Source organism: Arachis hypogaea, chromosome 10, assembly GCF_003086295.3.
Source record: "Arachis hypogaea cultivar Tifrunner chromosome 10, arahy.Tifrunner.gnm2.J5K5, whole genome shotgun sequence".
In the NCBI taxonomy this organism is placed as follows: Eukaryota; Viridiplantae; Streptophyta; class Magnoliopsida; order Fabales; family Fabaceae; genus Arachis; species Arachis hypogaea.
This window is the reverse complement of record NC_092045.1, coordinates 6,668,040-6,691,485: the sequence shown is the minus strand read 5'-3', so window position 1 is coordinate 6,691,485 and position 23,446 is coordinate 6,668,040. Positions and strand designations below refer to the sequence as shown.

The window sequence follows — 23,446 nt, the reverse complement described above, 5'->3', positions numbered from 1 at the left end:
ATTTTAATAGGCCTTTGGCCTCAACTATATGAGTGAATCCGTTCTTGCCGCATGACTAAAATAAGGAGTTATAGCATCTTAAAAGTTTTGTATAATGGCAACTGTTGGTGAAAATGTTGATGTTTTTTTAGTATTAACTAGTTTTATTGATTTTTGCAGAGATTTAATTCTTGTGTCCATTCTGTAATTATGTTTATGCGAGTAATTAATAAATCAACTCGCACAAGTTGATGTTGGTAACCGCCTTCATGTATTACACACAACAAAAATCTAGAAAGCAAGAAAAGAAACTTGAATAAAAGTCAAATTTGTTAGATTGATACAGGTGCTAGGAGAGTCTTTGCACATAGTCAAATTGAATTAGAATAGCCAACTAATACAAGTTGAAAAGTGTAAGAAACTTACAAAGCAGATTTTTTTTTTTTTTTTTTTTTTGCAGCCATTGCCAATATATCACTATATAATAAGAATATTTAAACACTAGTTTTAAGTTTTTCTTGTCAAGTAATATATGTTCAATGAATGAAAAATGCCTTGAATTAGTATTAGAAAGTCTCCTCTATTTTTTTCTTATGTGTATGGGTAAGTTTAAGAGAAAAATAAAATAGTGTTATTTATGTTAGTGAGTTATCGTGGGATAATTAATTGTGGTTGTTAGATTCTCATTTGGTATCATAATTTGTTTAATCTAGCGCCAATCATTTGAGTGTCTGTAAAGTGTGGGATAGTTATCATATAATTGTTTGTTCATATAAAGTTAGTATGTCAAATACTTTTAATATTGTGTGGTCTGATCCCAAATTACATGAAGAATGTGATTATAGTTATTGAGAGACTTTGATATTTACCCATTTAAAAGTTCAAAATCTATAAAACTTTATTGAATCGGGTTTATCCTTATCTTCCCTGTCTTCAACGCTGATTTTTCTCACTTTTACTACTTTCATTTTTATCTCATCATCACAAATATTTACTAAGTTACTAAGAGTGAAGAAAGAAAAGAAACAGAAAGAGAAAGAGGTAGCCAAAGTTATAAGAGAGAAATAATAGAGAAGCAAACAAATTTTGAGTTTATCCAACTTCATCTCCAATCTTTACTAGAATAAGACCTCACCTTAAAAAACCAACCAAACCAAACAACTCGTTTCGTCTTCTCCATTCTCATATCAAAATTTTCAAGGTTAGTGAAGAAAATTTATCTTTTCTTTTTTTCATAAATTCGATTATCCATGTCACTCTATGGAATTATGTTTGTTTTTTTTCTTATGTACAAAATCATCTCTAAGAGCTTCTAAAAGAGTAAAAAGAACATTAATCTTAAGTTCAAGGTGAGAAGAATTTATTTTTCTCTTTCTTTCCTATTCAGTCACATTTTCTTAAGGAACAAGAAATTGTTGTTGATGTTGTTTGTTCATGATACAAATATTAGGGACCTCAAAAAAATTTCACACCAAATTTCAATCTCTAAAGGGTGAGAAATCTTTCTCTTTTCCCTCCATGACCATTCGGCCATAAGGCTTTATAGTGATTAAAATTCGTGTTAATTTTAAATTAAGAGGTTTTGGTGACCACAAGGATTAAAGTGATTTGGAAGAATTAGTAAGGTAAGGGTTAGAATAGTTAGAATGACCCATATATGATTAATACACTCTTATTGATGTTTTCATGATGATTTGATGATTATTGATGACTATGAATATTTATATTTATGTTGATAATTGAATGATGAATGGGTCATTGATATCCTTTATAAGTACTTAGTATGAAATTTGGATGGATATATATGTATGGTAATGAAGCTCTTGGGGCTAAATTATAATTTTATAAAAATTAGAAATCAAGTAAAAAAACTCATAAAGTGATGTTCATTAAAGTTAAGTGTGTAAAAGTTTGAAAGAATTCAAGAAAAGTGGGAGTGGATCCTCTCCAGTGAAAAAAAACTGGATGATATCCAGTGGAAGATCTCACCATTCAATACATTCTCTCTCTCATTTATTGCTGGTCCCACTTGTAAAATTAAAGGTGGGAGATTACACTTTATTCTCTCCAGTGACAAAAAAAAATGGAGAGGATCTATTTCCCAAGAAAAGTGAGTAAAAGAGCCTAAAAGTGTCAAACAAAAGATTTTGAGAAATATAAAATTTGTATGATGCACCAAATATGATCATTAGGTAATTTAGAGTAAAGAGTGGGTTAAAAGTGCAAATAATAAGAGATTAGGTATAAAAATAAAAATATGAATATAGATTCGGGTAAAACCATAATTATATGAAAGATTTGAGTAAAAAATATAATTAAGATAAAATTTTGGGTATAAATAATAATTTTAGTAAAATTTAGGGATAAAGTTATAAATATAATAAAATACTAGGATAAAGATAAAAGAATAAGGGTAAAATAATAATTTAGACTAATAAAGGATAAATTTATCATTAAATAAAAGATTTAAGGGTAAATTAGTAATTTAGAAAGTATAAGGGGTAAAATTATTTTTTTAGCGAAAGATAAGGTTAAAATAAGTGAATCTGAAAACAAAAAGGTAGAATAGTTATTTCGGTAAAATATAAAATTAAAATAGTAAAAATAAAAATATTAAGGGTGAAATAATAATTCTAAAAAATGTGAGGATAATATAGTAAGAATTGAATGCTAAAGAGCAAAATTATCATATTATAAAATACCAAGGGTAAAAAGATAAATATGAAGAAAAATGGGATAAAAATCTTTTAAAAAATATTAAAGGACATAAAAATCAATATGCAAAAGACTAAGGACAAAAGGCTTCTTTAGAGATAAAAAGGACATAGTTGATTGTTATATGAAATGACTAAGGAAAAAAGATCCTTTAGAGAAGAAAATAGAAAGTTAAACAGAAATGCCGTAAAAAATTATAAAACGAAATGATAAAGTTCCAAGATGCTTATGAACTTATAACCACTTAGCAGAGTGGAGGTTCTATCATGCCTAGCCAGTGTCAAATGATGTGGGGATACTCATCTGTATGTTGAAAACCGTTTTTTAACTGGGAGTTTATTGTGGTGCCAAGTTCTAAGATGATTGACAAATGTCCTGAATGTATATGATTCGGCTAGTGAGGCACGTATGCTAAGTGTATATAGTTGAGAAGTCATATTCGGACTTAGTCCCAGGTAATATTGGGTTACGGATAGTAAACCGACGTGTGAGCTCATGACTTGTAATAGGGATAGACATGCATATGATTGTTTGTTATATTTTTTCTATGACTTGTGATTGTGTGTGCTTATGATTGTTGTTTTCTTTACTATTATTGTTTTATACTTGTGTACTGTATATGATTGTCTAAAGTTAAGACTATAACAATATAAACTCTAGATTAAAGTACTAGACTACCTCGACCTTCCCTTGTTATACCCTGTTGGAAACCTTAGATTCTCATTCCCTTATATTCATCGTTCTTATAGATGAGTTTGGGAGTTATATTCTTTCAAATTCTGGATATATTCACCTACGAGGACACAATTTGGGATAGTACCGTCATTTAGGGAGAACCTCGTATTCGTATTCGTACCTGGATGGGAGGATCAGATGGTAGCAGATTTAGCTTCTAGTTCATCTGAGGAGAGTGTAGTTGGGGAAGGTGGAGAGCCGGGGTCCTTGTCCAAGGCCACCTGTGAGATATCATCAGGTAGGGATTTATTTTATGACACCTATCGATGATCTTAGCTCTGAACGCTAGATATTTTTCACTCTTTTTTTATAGTATTTTCTGATGGTTAAGACTTTTACTATCATTAGCTAGCTTGAGTTCTAGATTAGGGGCTCCTACTTGGGTCAAGTCTTGGGGTGTTGTATTTAATATATGTATATAAGCTTAATATGTACTAGCTTCTGGACAGTATGTATCTGGGTCTGATCTATTTGCTATGACTTGTATTCTCTATAGTGATATACAAATTGAACTCTTAAGGCACTCATGTATGATATCTATTTTTATTATATATTCTGCTATATGGATGTATGATTTTATTTATATATGTTTTTAATCTCAACTACAAATTTATAAAACTTGACTAACGCAATTCTGATAAGCGCAACAAGTGATGAGTACTAAATATCGGTTTAAAATTTTTTAAGTTAAAAATCAACAATTAACACTTTCAAAGTTTGGTTTAAAAAGATTTTACAAATTTAAAATAATAACAGAGAGTTTAATCATGGGTTGTTCTCTCTTGAAATCACAATATAGCGCATAATCATTGACTATGAAAAAATTAGAGGTTTGATCACAATTAACGTGAATTGAAATAGCAAAAAATTAAGGAGCAATACAATATCTAAACAGCAAGACAAATTAAACTAAGGTAATTAAGACAATTAACTTGGAAAAGAGAGTAAATTCAAGTTCTAAAAAGATCTTAACAAGGGTTTAGGGTTAAGGATCACTATTCTTATTACTAACCACAACATGATAATTATAAAGAGCAAACTCAATTCGTTAACCTTTATGAATTGAGAAAAGTCAATTAGGCTTAATTAATTTTAATACACATATCTTAGCCAACTTACTAATTGAATTTATTCAAAGGTTAGTGTTAGTAGAAACAAGATTAATTAACATCTCTAAATTATTAATCAACTTGGATATTAGTAATTCAAGATTACTCAAGTTTCTAACCTAAGCCAAGAATGAAAATCTATTTTTTTTTTTATCAAAGATAGGGAGACTCGAACCCGCGACCTCTTAGATAAGTATGAGAAAACTATGTCATTTGAGCTATAACTCATTGCCAACCAAAAATGAAAATCTACTCTATAAATAAGTGAGATATTTTATCAAAACTTGGTGTACATAAACATAAAGCATCATAAATTATAAGAATTAACAAAAGCTACAACTATCCACTACAAGAATTCAATAATATCAACTCAAGTAAGCAATAATAAAATATAGAACATCAAATTCATGCATGAAAAAATAAATTCAATAAAAATTCATAAACTAAATAATATAAACAAAAAATTAACTAGAAAATTCTATTAAAATAAGATAGTGGAACAAAAAATATAAATAAAACTAAAATTTAACAATATTAGGAACTAATACTAGAGAGAATTTTATGAAAAATTCTAAAAATTTTAGAAATTGGAGCTTCTCTCTAGAATTATGCTAATACATACTAAAAATATTAAACCTAAAAATTACTTGATGTTTTTCCTTATACTTTTCACTTAAATGCTTCAAAAATCTGGTACTTGGGAGCATTTTTTGGTCCAAAATGTGACCCTAATGTGCAATTTTTAATAAATCACGTGCATCCAATAATGCGTACGCATGAAGCGGTATGTACGTACAAATCATGTGTGTACATCTGATGATGTGTACACATTTATGTATTTTTAGACATCATTTATTTTCTTCATGCAATTCTCTCATTGCTCATGCTTTCTTCAATTTTGAGACTAATAATACCACTAAAACCTAAAATATATTAAACAAGAATACATCACGGTATCATGTGGAATAAAATTAATAAATTATAATCCTAAAAAGCATAATTTTAACCATAAAACTTAATAAGAAAAATATACACAAACATCTCTAAAAATGTCAAAAAGTACACAAGTTAATTCATAAACTCCACACTTTTTAGCACAAAATAACATCATAAAATGGAGTTTATCAACATGCTTATATCTATACACGTATTACAGAGTCTAGAGTCTCATAAGCCAACTGAATAGTAACACCTGACGATTAGTATTGGTCATGACATGCTAAGAATTAAATCATTAAAAATTAGGGTTTTGAATTTTTTTGATAAATTTATATTTATGTTAGATTGGGTAATTTTTATATATTTTAAAAATTTAGGATAATTTAGGTTAATTAGGATAATATGGTTCGATGGTATAATTTATCTCAGTTAGTTAGTTGGTTAGGGTTTAATTAATTTTGAAATTGGATTATTTTAGTTTTGAAATTAGATTACTTCCGAGTTAATGTAGACGTCATCTCTTAATCTGGAGCATGAATTGGTATTTAGTTATATCTTAAGTATGTGTCCATGAAGGACAAAAACTATAACCTGATGCAGCATCCACTAGAGCATCAGTACCGGTAATGGATAAGGATTTTCGGGACATACCTTATTTAAGTCAGTATAATCGATACACATCCTCTGTTTTTCATTTTGCTCCTTGACCAAAATCACATTGGCCAACCATAGTGGATATTTTACTTTGTTTATGAAATCGACTTCAAGTAGGGACTTTACTTATTCCTCCACTACTCGAGCTTTTGCTTCACTCAATCTTCTCCTTCTTTGTTGGACTGACTTTTGGAGCCAGGTCAGATGGACAACACATTAATTTGGGTGATATGTTCAACTCCTATACTAGTGGTTTGCTCAGGAATCTTCCGGATTTGTACTTCTAATTATCGATAACGTTCTTGAGATCATAGCAATCACTTGTATAGTGGCCATAAATGTGGTGTTACTCACAGTATTCCAATCTGTTGCTGCATTTCTTGCTTATTGGGCATGGTGGTTGTAGCTTCTCTACTTGATAAATGTCCCTATAAACGTCAACTAGGGATATGCTTAGTGGTGTATAAGAATGGTACCTTTTGGTCCAACCTGGGTAGTTGTCATTCTTCCTTTGCTCTTTGTCTTTGTTTTGATGAGGCCTCCTCAACTGTGCAGTCTCCTCCAAGTTAATGTATTTCTCCGCCTTATCTTGAACTTTAACCAAAGAAGTTGGATCCCTCTTGATGGCTGCTTCTGTTGGGGGACTTTCAATCTCAAGGCATGCTATATTAAACCTCTCTGTATAGGTTCTCAATGACTCATTACTCTCCTGTTTTACTCTAAGCAAGCTCGGAGCATGCTTAGTTTCGTCTTTCTGTATTGAAAAATGAGTAAAAAAATTCTTAGCCAATTCTTCAAACTAAGTTACCAACCTAAGGGAAAAACTATCAAATCACTTTGTCGTGGCTTTGGTCAAAATAGTCGAGAATGCCTTGCATCGAATCGCATCGAATGTGTCGACTAGATACATTCGACTCTTGAAGTTGTTGAGATGATGTCGTGGGTCCATTAAACCATCATAAAGATCCATGTCTAGGCTCTTAGAATTTCTAGGGACCTTTGGGTGCATGATCCCTTCAGAGAACGGGTCATCGCTTCTCAAGAACATCAGATCCCTCCTTCCCGACCTCCTGTCCCTCTTAGCTCGACTTCTAACTTTCACAATTTATCTTCCATCTCTTTTATCTGATGTGTAGTTCTCTTCAGAGTTGTCTCTCTAATTTTTTGTTGTTGTTCTAGCTCGATTTCTAGTTGCTCGAACTGACCTTGATGACCATGGAAGAGTCCCCATGATTTCTACAGCATTTCGATTTCCAAATCCTTCTATGATGTGAACCTAAGAAACCACTTTACACCCACCACGTTCCCCTTTGTCCTTCGAGGAGTTATGGTAAACAAAGAGTGTTCAATCATCGTTGTGGTGGTCTCTAGTTTGCGATCTTGAATCAGACACCATGCACCCGTCTTGGTGTGGATCGTCTGCCATTATCAAGGGTTGAGCTCCAGGTCTTTGGCCATGGTGCCAATGTTCCAACTTCCAAGTGTACCTAAAACAGATTGCTGTGTAGTTGGGCTTTGTGAAAAGGTCGGATGTGGATGGAAGGGCGTTTGGGGTGCCTTAACGTCAGCTTTGACACGATGGTTGGAGAGTAGCTATAAGAGACTCAAATGTCTAAGTTATCAAAGGTTTAAATAATTATGTCCATCATCATGCCTCAAATGTGCTGCATCTGGATTAAGCCTCACTAGAGACGGTGCATGAAGCCTTAATAGAGTGTGTTGAGTGTGAATGTGTGTGCGAATTGTATGGCCCCAAAAAACAAAAAAAAAGATTAATGTCAAATAATTTTATTTATCAAAGTAAATAATATTTCTTAATAACTAGCTGATTTTTTCTATCAATAAATAAACAGGATCATTCCATTTTTTTAATACAAATTCACATAATTAGCCTCCTTTGGAATGAATTGAAATGTTTCTTTTTAAACTTGGTCGTGTTGTTTCTGTCAAGTAAACAAGCGATCCTAGGACCCCTTTTTCCTTTGGATAGAAAGTTATTGCTGGCTGGATTTCGTAACCAAAACCAAAGAGAAGGCAGGTTTACAAAAGAATTTACATTGACCAATATGCTGATAATTGAACAGGAAATGTGGTCATTATTAGGACAAAATATAATACCTAACGACGTCTTTGCAATGGTCCACACACTTATCTCTGGTCACTACTCAGTACTCACTACTCACTACTCATCAGACACTGTATGACACAAGTACATTGACGATAAATCCCGCAATATAATACACACATGCACACCGCAAATGGCACCTTGACATCTAAAAACAAAGTTGAAAAAATAAAAAATAAAAAATAAAAAGCAGAAACCATTTGAACACATTACTCTCAACTATTAACAGATAAGATACAATTTTTAAGACAATATACACGATAAATATAAAAAAATAAAATCAAATAAACAAGGGCAATTAGTGTACGGAAACACTCACGTAAGCAAAAACCCAGGGGACAAGGCCTCACGAAGCACCTGGGAAGGACAACCGATCGCGGAGAGTATCAAATATCGATGACGCTGCTGCATTTTGTGCAAATGTTAGTTTCAACCGACCGAGCAATTCGCCATCTTTTGCCTGCGAAGCTGCATCGGCAGCTTCCTTGACCAAGCCAATTCGGGCATAGGACTGTCAAAACATTAGATGAAGGAAGTTAGAAGAAACTGAAATAAGCATTTTTACAACCAAGCAAATTTACATATATTCATCTTACAACAAGGGCCTTTTTTTTTCCCTCAAATGTTACAGTTACAGGGAACGAAGATCAAATGGAACTTCAGTGGACAGAAAAAATGGAACGAAGGAATGGAAAGGACTCAGGCCAAAGTGTTTGGAATTGTTTTCCATGGGAAGAGTGGAAAACCGAGGAAGATCAAGGATGGTCACATACTATATGCTGTTATGTTTACTGTTTTATCCTTCCTTTTGATTTTTTTTCTTGTAGGAGAAAAGTGGAAAATAAAATCTATACACCATTCTACTCACTCAAAAAAATCAAACAAGTAATAATATTTCACTCAACTCCTCACCTTTCTCTTACATTCCATTAATGAGAACTCCATTCCTTCATCTAAAAGTTCCCACACATAACATTCGAAGCAGTACAATTGTCATGCTACTAAACTCAATGCCATTTCAACAAAGCAAAATTATACTTAAATTTAAAAAACATGGTGGGAATAAAGCTCAAACTTGAGCTAAACCTCACTCGCTGTCAGCCCCATTTTCTGGAGGGAAAAGTATAGCGTACCAATATACTATCTGCCAACTTATTGCCAACAATAATTAATTATTATATTTTAATTACAATTAGCATTGATATGTATGAGGAGACACATCCACAAAGACACTTCTGTTAGACACAGCTATAAAAAAGACATTTTTATTAGACACATCCACAAAGACACTTCCATTAAATACAGTCATAAACAAGAGTTGGCAGAAGTTGGCAGAATTCTTATTGGTTACGTAGCGGGATTGTTTCTGGAAACATGGATCTTAGGCCAACCTAATACCCAAAAGAACAATTAAGCAAGCTTACCTCAGCTCTTTCTCGAGGGTCTGCGAGTTTTGGGATATATTTAATAGCCTCTGCCTTTTCATCTGCTTCAATGCATGCCTCAACAAATGGCCTATAACCTATAAATGTCAAAACATGTAGGTCTTAAAAACTTTGGAGTGCTACCAGGAAGTAGCTAAATCAAGCAATACACCATTTCTATGTAAGGAACACTTTAGTACAGAATCAACACGCTTGATTAACAAGTACGGCAACTTATTAAAGAAACACGATTGAAAATCAGCTGAATGCATACGTGCCTCTAAGAGCAATGCAACTGGATACACTCCAGGTCTAAACACCAGTTCTTAATAGGAGTTTCTTACATTACTTATATAAAGGTATAACCATCTAAAATTCTCTCATATTACCCAGTCATTATCAGCACAGGTTTTCTTATTATAGATCCGAACCAAAAATTAAAACAGCAGCAGGAACTCTAAAGAAAAAACTTAATGATGGACAAGGTATTTTCATTTTCAATAGATGGATAAAATTTCATTAAGGTAAGAAAAGATTAAACTGAAAACAGATAAGATATCCTCCTAAAAGCAACTATCATACCCACTCAAGCCTTTCAGTTTCAACAAGAAATACTCATAATGAAGATAATCAAATTTTCAAGGAATGATGTAATCTTAATTTCAAATAGATTTTAAGTTAATAAACTTACCAATGGGAGGTCTCTTCTCCTTTGAAAATTTTTCTAGGGCAACCCAATCCTTGATTGTAGCCAAAGCAAAAACTTTCAGCCAATACCATCTCTTCTCAGACACCTGAAGTCATTAATTACATGCCATAAATTGTGCCTCAAGAACCAATGTAGAACCATTGAAAAGACTGAGTGTTCCTACTTCAAAATTTTCTGGAAATTATTTTGGGACAGACAGAAATTGCACCATTCTTTTTATTCAAGTTCCATAAGTAAGGGTCAACTTAAAATTACTGACCTTAAATTCTGTTTTCACCCTCATTGCAGCTCGATGATTTCCCAAGACAATACAAGTTCGGATTGTATCACTTATACTTGAATCTACAAAAATGGCCTGCTTTGTAGTCACTTCAAGTTCATGCTGAATTCTGCAATGGCAAAAGTGCCAGTGTCAATGTGTCATAACTCTCTGCTTTGATTGCATGGCATATATATATATATCCAATAAGCACTTTATATCCAGTGCCAAAGTTCAAATATTCATACATACAAGGATATATCACATCAAACTGCACCATGAGCCTAACAAATGCTAGAACTGATTTTCTTTTTCTTATATAATCATGTGATGATATTGATCATACCTTAACAGCTTTGCATGCTCTTCAGCAGCCTTTGATTCAAAGACATGTTCCTTGGTTTCTGCAAAAAGACTCTGGGCCTTTTCAATAAGTTTTATCCGTGGACCATGAAGTGGAGATCCCTTGCTTGCCATGGGATTTTTCACAAATTCCCATGATTCTTTCCACAGAAGAAATGCAACATCCTACATGGATCACACAAGTCCAATACAAAAGAGACATTAGAATGCAACTGTGGAAAATACCAGTCATTTAATCATATGTATCCAACCAAATTAATAATTTGTGCATGTTATGGTTATGCAGTTCTTTGAACTAAACATACTTGAAGTTGGCCAGTTGATAGGAAGAAATCTTTCAAATATTCATGTTTATAGCACCTGAAAATGTGACATGTTAGCAATGCAAGAATAGTATAACATTTCAACAGAACATATTTCACTCTTCAAATCATTATAATTTTTAATCTAAATTTATGTGTTTCTAATTTGATTATCTTAGAAGTTCAATTATGCCTGGTCTAGAAACAAATATAGTCCTAAAAGCCAATCAGGTTATATCTTCAACAATCACATTTCACCATGCCTCATAGTTTTTTTTTTTAAATAATAATTAAAAAAATAAAAGAATTATCCTAGAGTTGTGGCCTAGGACCAAGTCATGTCATGGCACACAGCCATGATTAACCACAATTTATTGACAGCAACTTCCACTCAATTACTATTTTTTTTAATTATTTAACAGGAAAAATAAGAAAAAATAGAATATGATAAAACAAATCTAGATAAATTATTAGGCATACAACAACATAGAGAATAGTGCATCTAGTCTATTTTAGATTCAGAGTGAACTATATGTTATTGTTGGACTGGTCATGTACAGCTTCTACTCACTTCAACTTCACAAAAACATGATTAACAGTAAAGGTTTAACATCCAAAATGCATGGAAAAGCAGCAACTATGGTATACATGCTGCTATTATTTTTCTTCTATGAAATTCCACTTATTATTTGTTCCAATTTTTAATATACTATTATCTTTTCTTTAAACTTGTATTTTAAAATAAAATACAAAGGGAAAAAGAAAGTAGCATTTGCATCCAAGTTATGCCCAAGGGACACAATCACATGCAATCTGAATATCCTTAGTATTTAAATTCAATCATGCTATGCGTACATTAAAAATCAACCACTAAATCAGTCATCCATATAAAATACATGTTGGAATACAAAATACACATTGGAACTGTATAAAACACATGTATACACAAATATGGTAGCTGATTTCAGTGTATACATATCATTTTTTATTTAAAAGTATAACAAACTCTAACATGATGCCTTACTAGCCCAACTTGTTTGAACACTCTTTTAAGCTTAGAATAGCATTAAAAAAAAACAAAAAACTAAACGGAAAAAAACCTTAGGCCTATGTCCTAAGCCATGACCCCATTCATATTGCTTTCAGAAGGCTTAGTTATTTTTGTAATGCACAGTTTTCCATATGCAGTAGATAAATTCCAAGTCACATTTCTATGTAATGACTGCTAGGAAAAAAACACATTTATCATATGCATCTTTTATTTTTAATTTATTATTTTTTTGGTATTTGTTTAAGGGTTCTTAGCAACCTCAATATAATTCCACATTGTACTGCCTTCTTCAATATGGCTCTAGGTCACCTACCGTGCATAAGTTATAAATAAGTCACGGGCTAATGGTCTGGCCTGTATTGTTCCAAAGAACTCTAATGACTGCCTCTGCATCATCAACAGAAGAATGTGTAAGTGAGAGACAAACAATGTTGTTCATATACATTACGAAAATTATAATGTTTTGCTTTTGAGACCTTTTGCCAAATATGAAAGAGGACCAGGTAAACAAGGTCTATATCACCACTCTCAGTTGCCTTCATCAACGCCGTATCTTCTTCTCCTATACTTAACAAGAGAGGAACCTGAACAACAAAAATAATGAGTACACAAGTAAATCTCCAATGGGACATGTAAAATTTCCTTAGATAAAACAAAGGAGAAAGTAGACATCAGCCAAATATTTAAGAGTGACAAGCAGATAACTGAACATTGATTGGGATAGAACAAGAGTTGGAATACCACCTGTTTAGAAGAGCGTGGTTCATGATCAACAAGCATAGCAGCTAACTTTCGACGGCCGTTTTTGTCAGCATGCGCAGCTACTGCAGCATACGATATACCTTTGCACAATTTTAACTGAATGAAAATAATTCAATTTAATAATTGCTGCCGGAAACAGAATGCACATAACATGTTTGAAGTATGGCTTTCTAAAAACAGAAATAAAAAATAAAAGAAAAAGAGAAACAACCTTATCAAGCAGAATATCTAGAAGTGTTGCATCAGGAATAGACAATGAAGCAGTTATCTTTGAACATGCCCAGTGCATTATCACCACCTCCTACAGGAACCAATATAAACATCAAACTGACTAGTATACTAGTAGAAGACTATTAATCTATTATTCAAGAAAAAAAAAATACAATGTATATGCTCTTACTTGATTCATTCCAAGATATTCTGATATCCGCAGTGCAAGCAGATGTCGGTGAGCATTAATCAGCCGCCCAATCAGAACAGATGGTGAAAGCAACTGACATGACAATAGGCATATTCAGTAAAATGTCAACAAATGCAACTTTATCAGATTGGGAAATAGGCAAGTAAATCTTAGAAACCTTATACTGCTGAATGCTAAGAGGAATGCCGATCTCGGGATTGCGAACTGCATTCAAGACTCGTAGAATTTTACACATCTCTTGGATACGATCACGTTGGAAATTACTGTCAAAGTCAACTGGATATCATTACCGAGAGCAAATATCAGAAAATATGCTGATCCATCTTAAGATCTTAATGAAAAATAGTGTATTCAATTTGACAAAACTTCCCTTTTATCAGATTTTTATCAGTAAATACAGAAATTCCAAACCAAACTCACCTACAAAAGGCTTGACCATAGCTAGCAGCCCTTAATAGAGTACGTTGGCGTGAAACATCAAATTCATGACCTGAAGCATCAACACATGCTTCAACTGCCTCGGGAAGGGATGGTTTTATCAATCTCAAATTTTCATCTGCCTGGGGGATAATAACAAGATCAGAAGCATGAACTAATTTTGATTCCATAATATATTGCAAATTAAGTCCCACTTTAAATAAAATTATATAATATAAGTTTGAATATGCATTCAATCTAGCTTATGTTACAGAAAATATGAAATAGAATCACAATGCCCAACAGAACATAAGCTTATTAAGAATATTTGTAGGACACATTGATAATTCAACAGATATAAAGTATTGGTAAGTGGCCCATCCATGAATTTCTCAAGGTCCAATCATAAGTTCATAGGTTCCAAGTACCAACAAATTAATTGCTTTAGCTACTAATTATTAATTAGTTCCTTGGTTAGATTCTTCAAAATGATTTTATAAAGATAATATGTTGAATGAAATAAAATAAAACTAATGGTTTTATCTGATGAAAATTTAAATAGGGCTCTACAGAAAAAGTAAATTGTACTGACAATCCTCTCTCTCTCTCTCTCTCTCTCTCTCTCTCTCTCACACACACACACACACACACACGCACGCTCGCTCTCTGAACTGACTGAAATCTTTCCCCACTCCCTATTTATAATGGTACTCTAAATTTTGCATCCGAAAACTTAAGTAGGCACTGAGTAGAAATTTCAATTTGAGCAATAACACATAATAAGCAAACATGGCACCTCACAATTCCAGAAATGTTTGCTACGGGTACAAGCAAACCTTAAGATATAATGAGTAAATAAGAATCCTGATGAAGTTAATCATGCAACAGTAAAAGAACAGCACAAAGAAAATTCCCCTACCTTTGCACTTCGTCTATCAAAATGATCCAAGGCATCATATAGTAAAGCTGCAGGAGATGTACTTCCAATTGTGAAGATTGAAACAGTGGAATCCGGAACCCGTTGTAGAAATTCCATACTCGTGTTGGACAATATCCTCACTCCATCACACTCAGGTATAAGAATTATAGGTTCATCATAGAGGTAGTGGACCGGATCTCCATCGGGACCCATCATTAAAAGCATATCATCCCAATAAAGCAGCACAGCGTCCATTCCACACCAAGCAATCTGCTCTGGAGGAAGAGAGGACTGCACAGATGAAAGCAATTATTGAGACAAGGGCACAATTAAGCTACCGCTCCAACCCTAACAAGTTTACATATAACTCATTAAAGATTCAATACACTTCTTTTCTGTTACCTAGACATAGCACCATTATCATTTTAGAAAGCTTAAAATTATTGTTAATTTCTACATCATTTACAAAATCACACTTCTCCGGCATCATGATGCTCAAATATTTACAAAAATAAAATGAGAATAACAAGCAAATCAATGTTAATACAAAACCAACAAAAAGTAACCCTCCTACTTCCCTACACTTCAGCTTCAAAATTCATAATTCTCAAAACTACACAACGCTCAAAAACCACCTATCACAGCACAACAAAACAGTAAACAGTCAAACTTATACAAATCAGGAGGGGGGAAAAAGCATCTACCTTGTGTATTAGTCTTACTCTTGCATATTAGTTCTTGTTAGTGCTTGACGAAGACACATATGCCCCCTAAAATAACTACTATGAACCACATATTGTAATTGAAAAAGCTGATGCTTCCAAAGTTTCAATTATCAACGACGAATTCCAATTATTAAAGAGGAAAAAGGAACTACCTCGCACTCCCTTTCGATGATGATGCCGGTCAAGTCCGAGGTAGTAACCAAGAGCCTCCCATCGTGCGTGAACGAAGCAAGCCACTTGCCGTCACGGGACACAACCATCTTCTGCAGCGGCCCCCGGAGCAAACCCTCCCCGAGCCGCTGCACGCCGTCCTCCTCCACAACGAGCACCACAGGATCGTCAGCAACTCCGAGAAGCACCTCGACGTTTCCAGACATGGTGTACTGTGGTTCGATCACGGCGATGCACCGCGGCGGCTCGTCAATCATCGGATCGGCGAGGGGGACGGGCTTAGGGTTCCGAAAATCGGGAATACAAAAGAGCTGATTCTGCTCAGTGATGCAGACAACGCCGTTTCCCCAGAAAGCGCAATCGGCAACGTTCTGCTCGAAGCATTCCTTGCCCATGGAGATGTTAGGTTCGACGAGTTGGGCGTGGAGGTCGTAACGGTAGATGGTACCGTCTTGAACGACGCAGACGAGGGTGAGATCATCGTTCCAAGACATTCCGATGAGGCGGCCGCCCGGGTGGCGCCAGACGGCGTCGGCGAGGGGATGACCAGCGGAGTTGAAGAGGCGGAGCTTGCGGAGGGCGGACTCAGCGTGTAGCTGGACGATCTTGGAGTCGTCACGGATGACGGCGACGGGACCGCCGAATGGGGCGCCAGCGACCTTGTGGCGGGCGAGGTCCACGTGTTTCCACCTCATTGGGTAGAGCTCTGGCTTGCGGTAGTAGCGGTTGTAGAGGAGCTGCCACTCCGCGGCCACTGAGACGTTGGCCATTGCGGGAGAGAGAGAGTGAAAGTGGGGAGGTTGCGGGCTATCGGGCTATACCCCTATAGGAAGAGTTTCTGCCTTTCTTGTGTGACATGTACTTTTTTGGAATCTGAAAAGCTACCAGATACCAATTTTAATTTATATTGACAGGTATTTTTAGTTAGAGTAGGAGTGCAAAAAAAAAAGGCCAGATTAGTCATAACAGAATTGGTGATAGAACAAGTTGGTTTATTAGTTCAATTGATGAGATGAGTTATTAGTTGAATGACTTGAATCCGCAGTTTTAATTTTGTATAAATAAAAAATATAAAATAATAAAAAATTTAAAATATGTTTTTTATTAATATTCTAAAAATAATTAAAATTTAACAAATTATAATTAACAAATTATAATCTAATTATTATTAAATAAATATATAAAATTTTAGTATTTTTTAAAATAAACATTTTTATTTTTATTTTTATTTTTATATTAAAATAATTATTTTTTATTTTAATAATTAATTAGTTCGTTTATATTTATTATATTATTAATCTGTGTAATTATCAAACTCGACTCGATTCAGTCGGGCTGAACCACTCGTCAAACCGCTTAAGCTTTGAATCCAGTGAAAACCGGTTCGACCCGGACAGAACTTGTAAAAATCAGTGACCCGGCCGGTTCATGTAACCCAGATCGGGTCATTTTTTTTAAAAAACATCGGAAAACGGCGTCGTTCACTATCAACCCCCTCCCTCCGCGGTGCCCTAACCCCAAATGGATGATCACCCACCTCTCAAACCTCTCTCTTCTCTCTGACTGAGTCTCAAGCTCACTGAGTCTCACCTCTCTCTCACGGCTGGTGTCGTCGTCGACATCTCTCTCTCCGGTATCTCGCTTCTCTCGCGGCCGTTTCGGACTCAAGCTCGTCGCGCTCTGTCAGCGTCGTAAGCATGTCGCGCTCTATCACCGTCGCAAGCTCTGTCGCGCTCTGTCACCATCGTAAGATCGTCTTCCTGCTTCTGCCATCAACGCTTCCTTCGCCGTGAGTTGGTTTCTTGGCAGGTGATTTTCAGCTTCGGCCCTGTTATTTCTCTTTCAATTTCATTGCTGTAAATCATTAGTACATCTTGAATTTGTTGTTGAAAGTTGAGTTTATTGCTGAAATATGATTTAGCTAATTTTGTTTTGTGAATACTAGGGATTTGAAAATTATCATAGTTGAATTTGATGTTGCAAATTATGAATGAGATGAATTTATTGTCGTATGTTGAAATGTTGCTGAACATATCACTGAGCAAAGCTTTTTGTTGCTGGATAACATTATTGAGTTGAATTTTGTTGCTGGATAATATCGCTGAGTTGAGCTGAATTTTCTGTCGTAAGTTCAATTGTTGCTGAACATATCATTGCGCAAAGTTTTTTTTTGCTGGATAACATTATTGAGTTGAATTTTGTTGTTGGATAACATTGCTGAGTTGAGCTGAATTTGTTGTCTTCGGTTCAATTGTTGCTGAGCATATCACTGGGCAAAGTTTTTTGTTGCTGGATAACATCATTGAGTTGAATTTTGTTGCCGGATAACATCACTGAGTTGAGTTGAGTTGAATTTGTTGCTGATTATTATCATTGAACCTTGAATTTATTATGTTGCTTAAAAAATCAATTAGCTAAATATTTTGTTGCCGTAAATCTTTTGTTTTTTTTTTTGTTGCTGAGTTGAGTAACAATGCTATGAAAGATATAGATGTAAATCAAAATGAGGGAAATGTTGGTCAAATTCCAAATTTGTCCTATAAAGATATAAATGCTGACTTTGAAATCACCGATTGGACTTGATTTACCGATTGGACTTGATTTACCGATTGTGTTATATTTTTGCCCATTCTTGTTCATTTAAATTGAGAAAGTATTTTGTTCTAGAGACTAGATTATTATCTCTTTTTGCATCATTAGTTATGTCTAAGAATTGATATTTGATTATTATTTTTGTAAAGACTTGCATTTTAGGTTTTAACACATGTTTTTAATTTTATTTATATAATTTTATATATTTTTTAATTATAACCGGGTCAACCGGGTAAATCAGTGACCCACCGGTTGAACCGGCAATCCGGTCATATGGCCGGGTTGATTACCGGTTCGGTTCTGATAACTACGCCTGAAATCCTAGCTTCACTACCGCCGCAAGGACTGCCGCATCCATCGAGCTCAAGCACCACCTTCGTTGTCTGGTCGTCTACCCGTCTTCATTCAACAATCGCACCTCCTTCCTGGAGCTCAGCGTCAGTCCCTGGACTTCGTCTGCTCCGTCGCGCTCCTACCGCCGTCCATCACGCTCCTGCCGCCGTCCGGCGCGCTCAGGCACCACCGTCTTCGTCTAGTCGTGGTGCTTGAAGTTTCCAACCCACCAATCGCGGCTTCTTCCTCGAGCTCGGCGTGTTGGAGTCTGCTCTTCGTTTGTCAGCCGCAGCTTCTTCCAACCCACCACCATTGTGCTCGTCACCTGGCCTCCGTCTCCGGTACGCTTCTGCCCCTATGCTCAGACTGCTCAGAAGTCAGAATGAAGGTTTAAAATTCTGCTAGTGCTACTCATATTGGTTTCTTTGTTTTTTTTTTTTTGAAATTTTCGTTCTTGGTTCTTTGTTCGTCGATTTAGGATTCTGCTGCTGCTAGTGCTGTTCAGATTGATGAATGATTAGTTGATCAGCTTTGTTCATTGCTACTGTTGTGTTGTGTTGTGATGTGTTGAGTTGTGCTGGACTCTGCGTAGTTGCTTTTTTTTTTTGGTGCTGTGCTGAAAATTGAAAATAATTTATCTGAAATTATGCTTGTTGCTACTCCTCATCAATCTTTGAAAAAGTTTATTAATCTTTGTTAAAATTATGCTGAATTATGCTCATTGTTACTGCCCAAGTGCTCATTGTTCATCTTTGAAAAAGTTTTATCAATCTTTGTTAAAATTATGCTGAAATTATGCTCATTGCTGTTGCCCAAGTGTTCATTGTTAATCTTTGAAAAAGTTTATTATGCTTTGTTAAAATTATGCTGAAATTATGCTAATTGTTACTGCCCAAGTGTGGGTTGTGATTATTTTGTGTAGTGATGTGTTGCTGCGGACGTTCCCGGGACGTCAAATGATTTTGGTTGATCGTCTTTCAGTTTCTGGCAAAAGATTTCCATGTCCTATTACCCTTTTCATTTTTTGCTTTCGGTCTTTACCTTCCACTGGCTTGATTGTTGAAATGGATTTTCATTTGTTGCTATTGTCCTTTGAGAATCTGATTCTTATTTGCATTTGGAGGTTTGTCTCGACTCTCGTGGAAACTTTTTTCTTTATGGTGGTTTCATAGCATTTGTGCCAGCTCTATCTATAGCCAATTCTCTGTTCTTCCCTTCCATTTTCTCTTCATAGATGAAACTAGTTGAATTCTACTTGAATGCTGATGGTTTTTCCTATGATTATTCTTTGTGCTTCTGTTTTGAGACTGTAATTTGTGCTTTCATTACCAGTTATAAACATGGTGTATAATTGAGGAATAATTTTGAAGTTAATGTTTGCATTTTGTTTATTCATTTATTTATTTTTGCAGTTACTACATACTAGAAACTATTATGTGTACAGAAAAATTCTGGTGACTGTTCTGTGGCAAGTGGCAACATCTTGATATGAATTGTAACAAAACTCCCTTTAAAAAAAAAAGATCAGACATCCGTGCATCAATAACTAATCTTATTTTGTGATCTCATGTTTTAAAAGCTTATTATGCTGGTAGAGAGTTAGATTCAATGCTTGTGTTTACTAGTTTTAAAAGCTTATCATGCTTATGAGGAGCCATTTGGTATTCTACTCTGTTACCTATATCTAAGACACACCACCATTTGATGGCAATAGGTTCACATTTCTAGCCGTTGTCATAATTGGGATGCCTTATGTTAATATCATTGTGTTCCTATGACTTACGAACATATGGTTGAAGTTGGCTTGTCGTAAATCTTCATCTATTTTGATGCATCCACCATACAGATTGACTTGCATTCGATTTCTCCAGCATGCTTTTTCTTTGAGGGTGCTTTATTGCTATGTTATATGGAATAGATGATTTGAATTAACTCAATTAACTAGTTGAGTAGATGATGGAATATTTGTTATTGGTTTGTTTAATTCAATGGATTTGTTTTTTGTTTTTTTGTGACTATCTTAATGAGTTCAATAGTGATATAATGACTAATGAATGATAAATTGTTCATAATTATGAAATTAAAGATTGTATTAGATTTTGGCTGATGTAGTATTTGGAAGAGATTTTAAAATTTATATTAGACTATAATTATGTTTTAGAGTATTTATTTATAATTTATTTATTATTTTATTATAAAACACTTTTTTTGGTTAGACCACAGTTGAATTGATTGGACCAGTAAATCAGTGAACCAGTGACGAGAGGTTCGGTGGCTAGTCTGGTTTTCAGAACCTTGCTTCTTAACGACCGCTATCCTCATTTCTGCAACCGCATTGTTCTCACCATGGCCCAACCAGACTCCCACGCCACCAACGGCTCCATCGTCGTCGAGATCCAAGAGCCCTCCCCCGAGATCCTCAAGATCCACCAAGACGCTGACATTTCCACCAACCTTGCTTCTCTCCTCCGTGTAAAGAAGCTCTCCAACAATGCCGTTCTTCCCTCTAGGGCTTCTCCTCTCTCCGCCGGTTACGATCTTTCCAGGTACCTCTCTCTCTCAAGTTAAACCGAAACAGTTACTCTGTTAGAGAAACCGAAGCTGAAAATTTTGTTTTATTTTGTTTTTTCTGTTAGTGCTGTGGAGACGAAGATTTTGGCGAGAGGCAAGGCTCTGGTGGCTACTGATCTCAGCATTTCGATTCCAGAAGGCACCTATGCGCGCATTGGTGATTAAATTACCAATTTCTTCGTTTTTGTTCAGGTTACGGAAATTGGTTTTGGTGCTGATTTTGGGGGGTTTTGTTTCTCTGCAGCTCCGCGATCAGGTCTTGCGTTGAAGCATTCGATTGACGTTGGTGCAGGGGTGATCGACGCCGATTACAGAGGACCGGTTGGGGTGATACTGTTCAACCATTCGGATGTTGATTTTGAGGTGAAGGTTGGTGACAGAGTTGCACAGCTGATTTTGGAGAAGATTGTGACTCCTGATGTTGTTGAGGTTGAGGATTTGGATTCAACTGTTAGGGGTGAAGGTGGGTTTGGATCAACCGGTGTTTGAATTTAGGGATTAGGGCTTGGGGTTCTAAGTTGAGATTTCTCTGTTTTCCTGGGCTTATATTTTATTTTTCGAACGTGATTTAATTGATATTTATCTCAAAATTTGTTGCAGGGGTTTATCAATCAAGTTATTAAGTTATTGGAACTTTGAATATTCTAATCAATTCAAAACTTGGTTCAGTTTGGTTCATCTAGGCCTTTAGAACTAATTATATTATATTATATAATTCATATATGTAAATGTTAAATATTGCCTAATGTAAAAGAATATCATAGACTGGAATTATCTAATTTAAGAGGAACTGGTTGCGGATCGTCCTTTACAACTATGTCAAATGTATTAGCTCTCTTTAAAGAGTCTGCAAAAGTTGGATTATGTGAAAATGTCGAAAAAACCAACTTTGAGGTGCTTGGAAATGTCATTAACTCATTATCTCAACTGGTATACATCAAGACAAAATTTACATTACAATTTGTCGTGGGACTGTCCAAATACTTGGAATGCATCTTGGTTGATTCCAAATAATGAAAGAATACGCTAATGTTTGACCATGAAAATTAACGGCGTGCATGAAAAAAAATGAAGATAAATCATTTTTATTGGTGTTATATGGACTATTTAGAGGAAGTTGGTGACTGTTACAATACTTCCTTATTATTAGAAAGAAAACATCATCAAAACCCATTTTAACGAATTTTTATTTTATTATTGGTGAGAAGATAGAATTTTACCTGTGGAAGTGCGATTGTTAGCCCCTAAAACCTTGTCAAACATCACAACATCTAATAATAAGACATCACACCAACAATTATCCAATATCTAAAAAAAAGGCCCATTTTAATCCTATATATGTTAATTTGGGTTAACTGTGCATGCATATTGATAAGATCATTAAATAATTATATTGATAAGATCATTAAGTAATTAATGTATTTTTCTTGTAAAACTACAAACACATTAATTATAATCTCTAAAATATATTTCCAATAAATGACAATTATGATTACTATTAGAAATTTAACATGCTCTATTGGTATATAAGTTATAAAGTCATTAAATTTTATTTATTTTACTTATTTGAAATTATAATCTATCTCATAAAACTTTCTTATATATATTTAAAAATTTAATTTTGATTTACTGACAGCATCTTACCACAATTTTGAAGTAATCCCAACTTCATGAACAAAAAAAAAGGCACACAAATCTCTCTTTACAATCTGTGACCCTCACAAAACAAGAATTAAAACTCTCTTGAAATAATAGATAATTACAAATGAAGCTCTTTGATTTGTGTAGAAATTGAAGTATATTACAAGAAAGGTTGGAGAGAGGCTTGGTTGTGATATGAGATATTAAACAATGTAGTTATAGGCATTCTAAACCTTGGAGAATAGGTCATTTTGTCAAAATTAGCCATTACAAGATTTTTGTCAGAGAAAGAATCAATTTTTTGGTTAGGAAATTGATTCTGTATTAACCGTTACATCAAATATTTGAATTTTTAAATCGGAATCAATTCTTTTTATAGGAAATCGGTTTTTTTCTTTACAAAATCAAATTTTATTTTTATAATCCCAGAGAATCGATTCTGGAAGTTTTGGAATCAATTCTTTTCGTAAAAAGTAAACACTATACTAATATTCAATAAAATAGTATGGGAAACGATTTCACATAGCTTG

General features: G+C 34.5%; 2 protein-coding genes across 11 annotated transcripts; one reads left to right on the top strand and one right to left on the bottom strand.

The window, feature by feature from the left end:
• Positions 1-8,170: 8,170 nt before the first annotated feature.
• LOC112714983 (protein VACUOLELESS1) lies at positions 8,171-16,776 on the bottom strand. 2 transcript variants are annotated; one of them, XM_025766698.3, is made up of 16 exons: positions 15,761-16,776; positions 14,884-15,174; positions 13,968-14,107; positions 13,705-13,810; positions 13,527-13,619; positions 13,338-13,427; positions 13,109-13,222; positions 12,841-12,948; positions 12,678-12,751; positions 11,317-11,371; positions 10,995-11,176; positions 10,649-10,778; positions 10,372-10,474; positions 9,681-9,778; positions 8,576-8,767; positions 8,171-8,404 (listed from the first exon to the last, which is right to left on the bottom strand). In XM_025766698.3, the coding sequence occupies exons 1-15, from the start codon at positions 16,547-16,549 to the stop codon at positions 8,603-8,605; spliced, it is 2,538 nt and encodes an 845-aa protein (XP_025622483.1). In that variant the 5' UTR covers positions 16,550-16,776; the 3' UTR covers positions 8,171-8,404; positions 8,576-8,602. The 2 variants fall into 2 exon arrangements, with proteins under 2 accessions (XP_025622483.1, XP_025622482.1); XM_025766697.3 differs by having other exon boundaries at positions 8,171-8,767.
• Positions 16,777-17,265: 489 nt separating this feature from the next.
• Positions 17,266-21,953, top strand: LOC112714981 (deoxyuridine 5'-triphosphate nucleotidohydrolase). 9 transcript variants are annotated; one of them, XM_025766694.2, is made up of 5 exons: positions 17,266-17,588; positions 18,697-19,045; positions 20,928-21,250; positions 21,341-21,432; positions 21,520-21,953. In XM_025766694.2, exons 3-5 carry the CDS (start codon positions 21,051-21,053, stop codon positions 21,762-21,764), a joined length of 537 nt encoding a protein of 178 aa, XP_025622479.1. In that variant the 5' UTR covers positions 17,266-17,588; positions 18,697-19,045; positions 20,928-21,050; the 3' UTR covers positions 21,765-21,953. The 9 variants fall into 9 exon arrangements, with proteins under 9 accessions (XP_025622479.1, XP_025622476.1, XP_072060628.1 ...); XM_025766691.2 differs by having other exon boundaries at positions 20,921-21,250; XM_072204527.1 differs by having other exon boundaries at positions 18,697-19,092.
• The last annotated feature ends 1,493 nt before the right edge of the window (positions 21,954-23,446 follow it).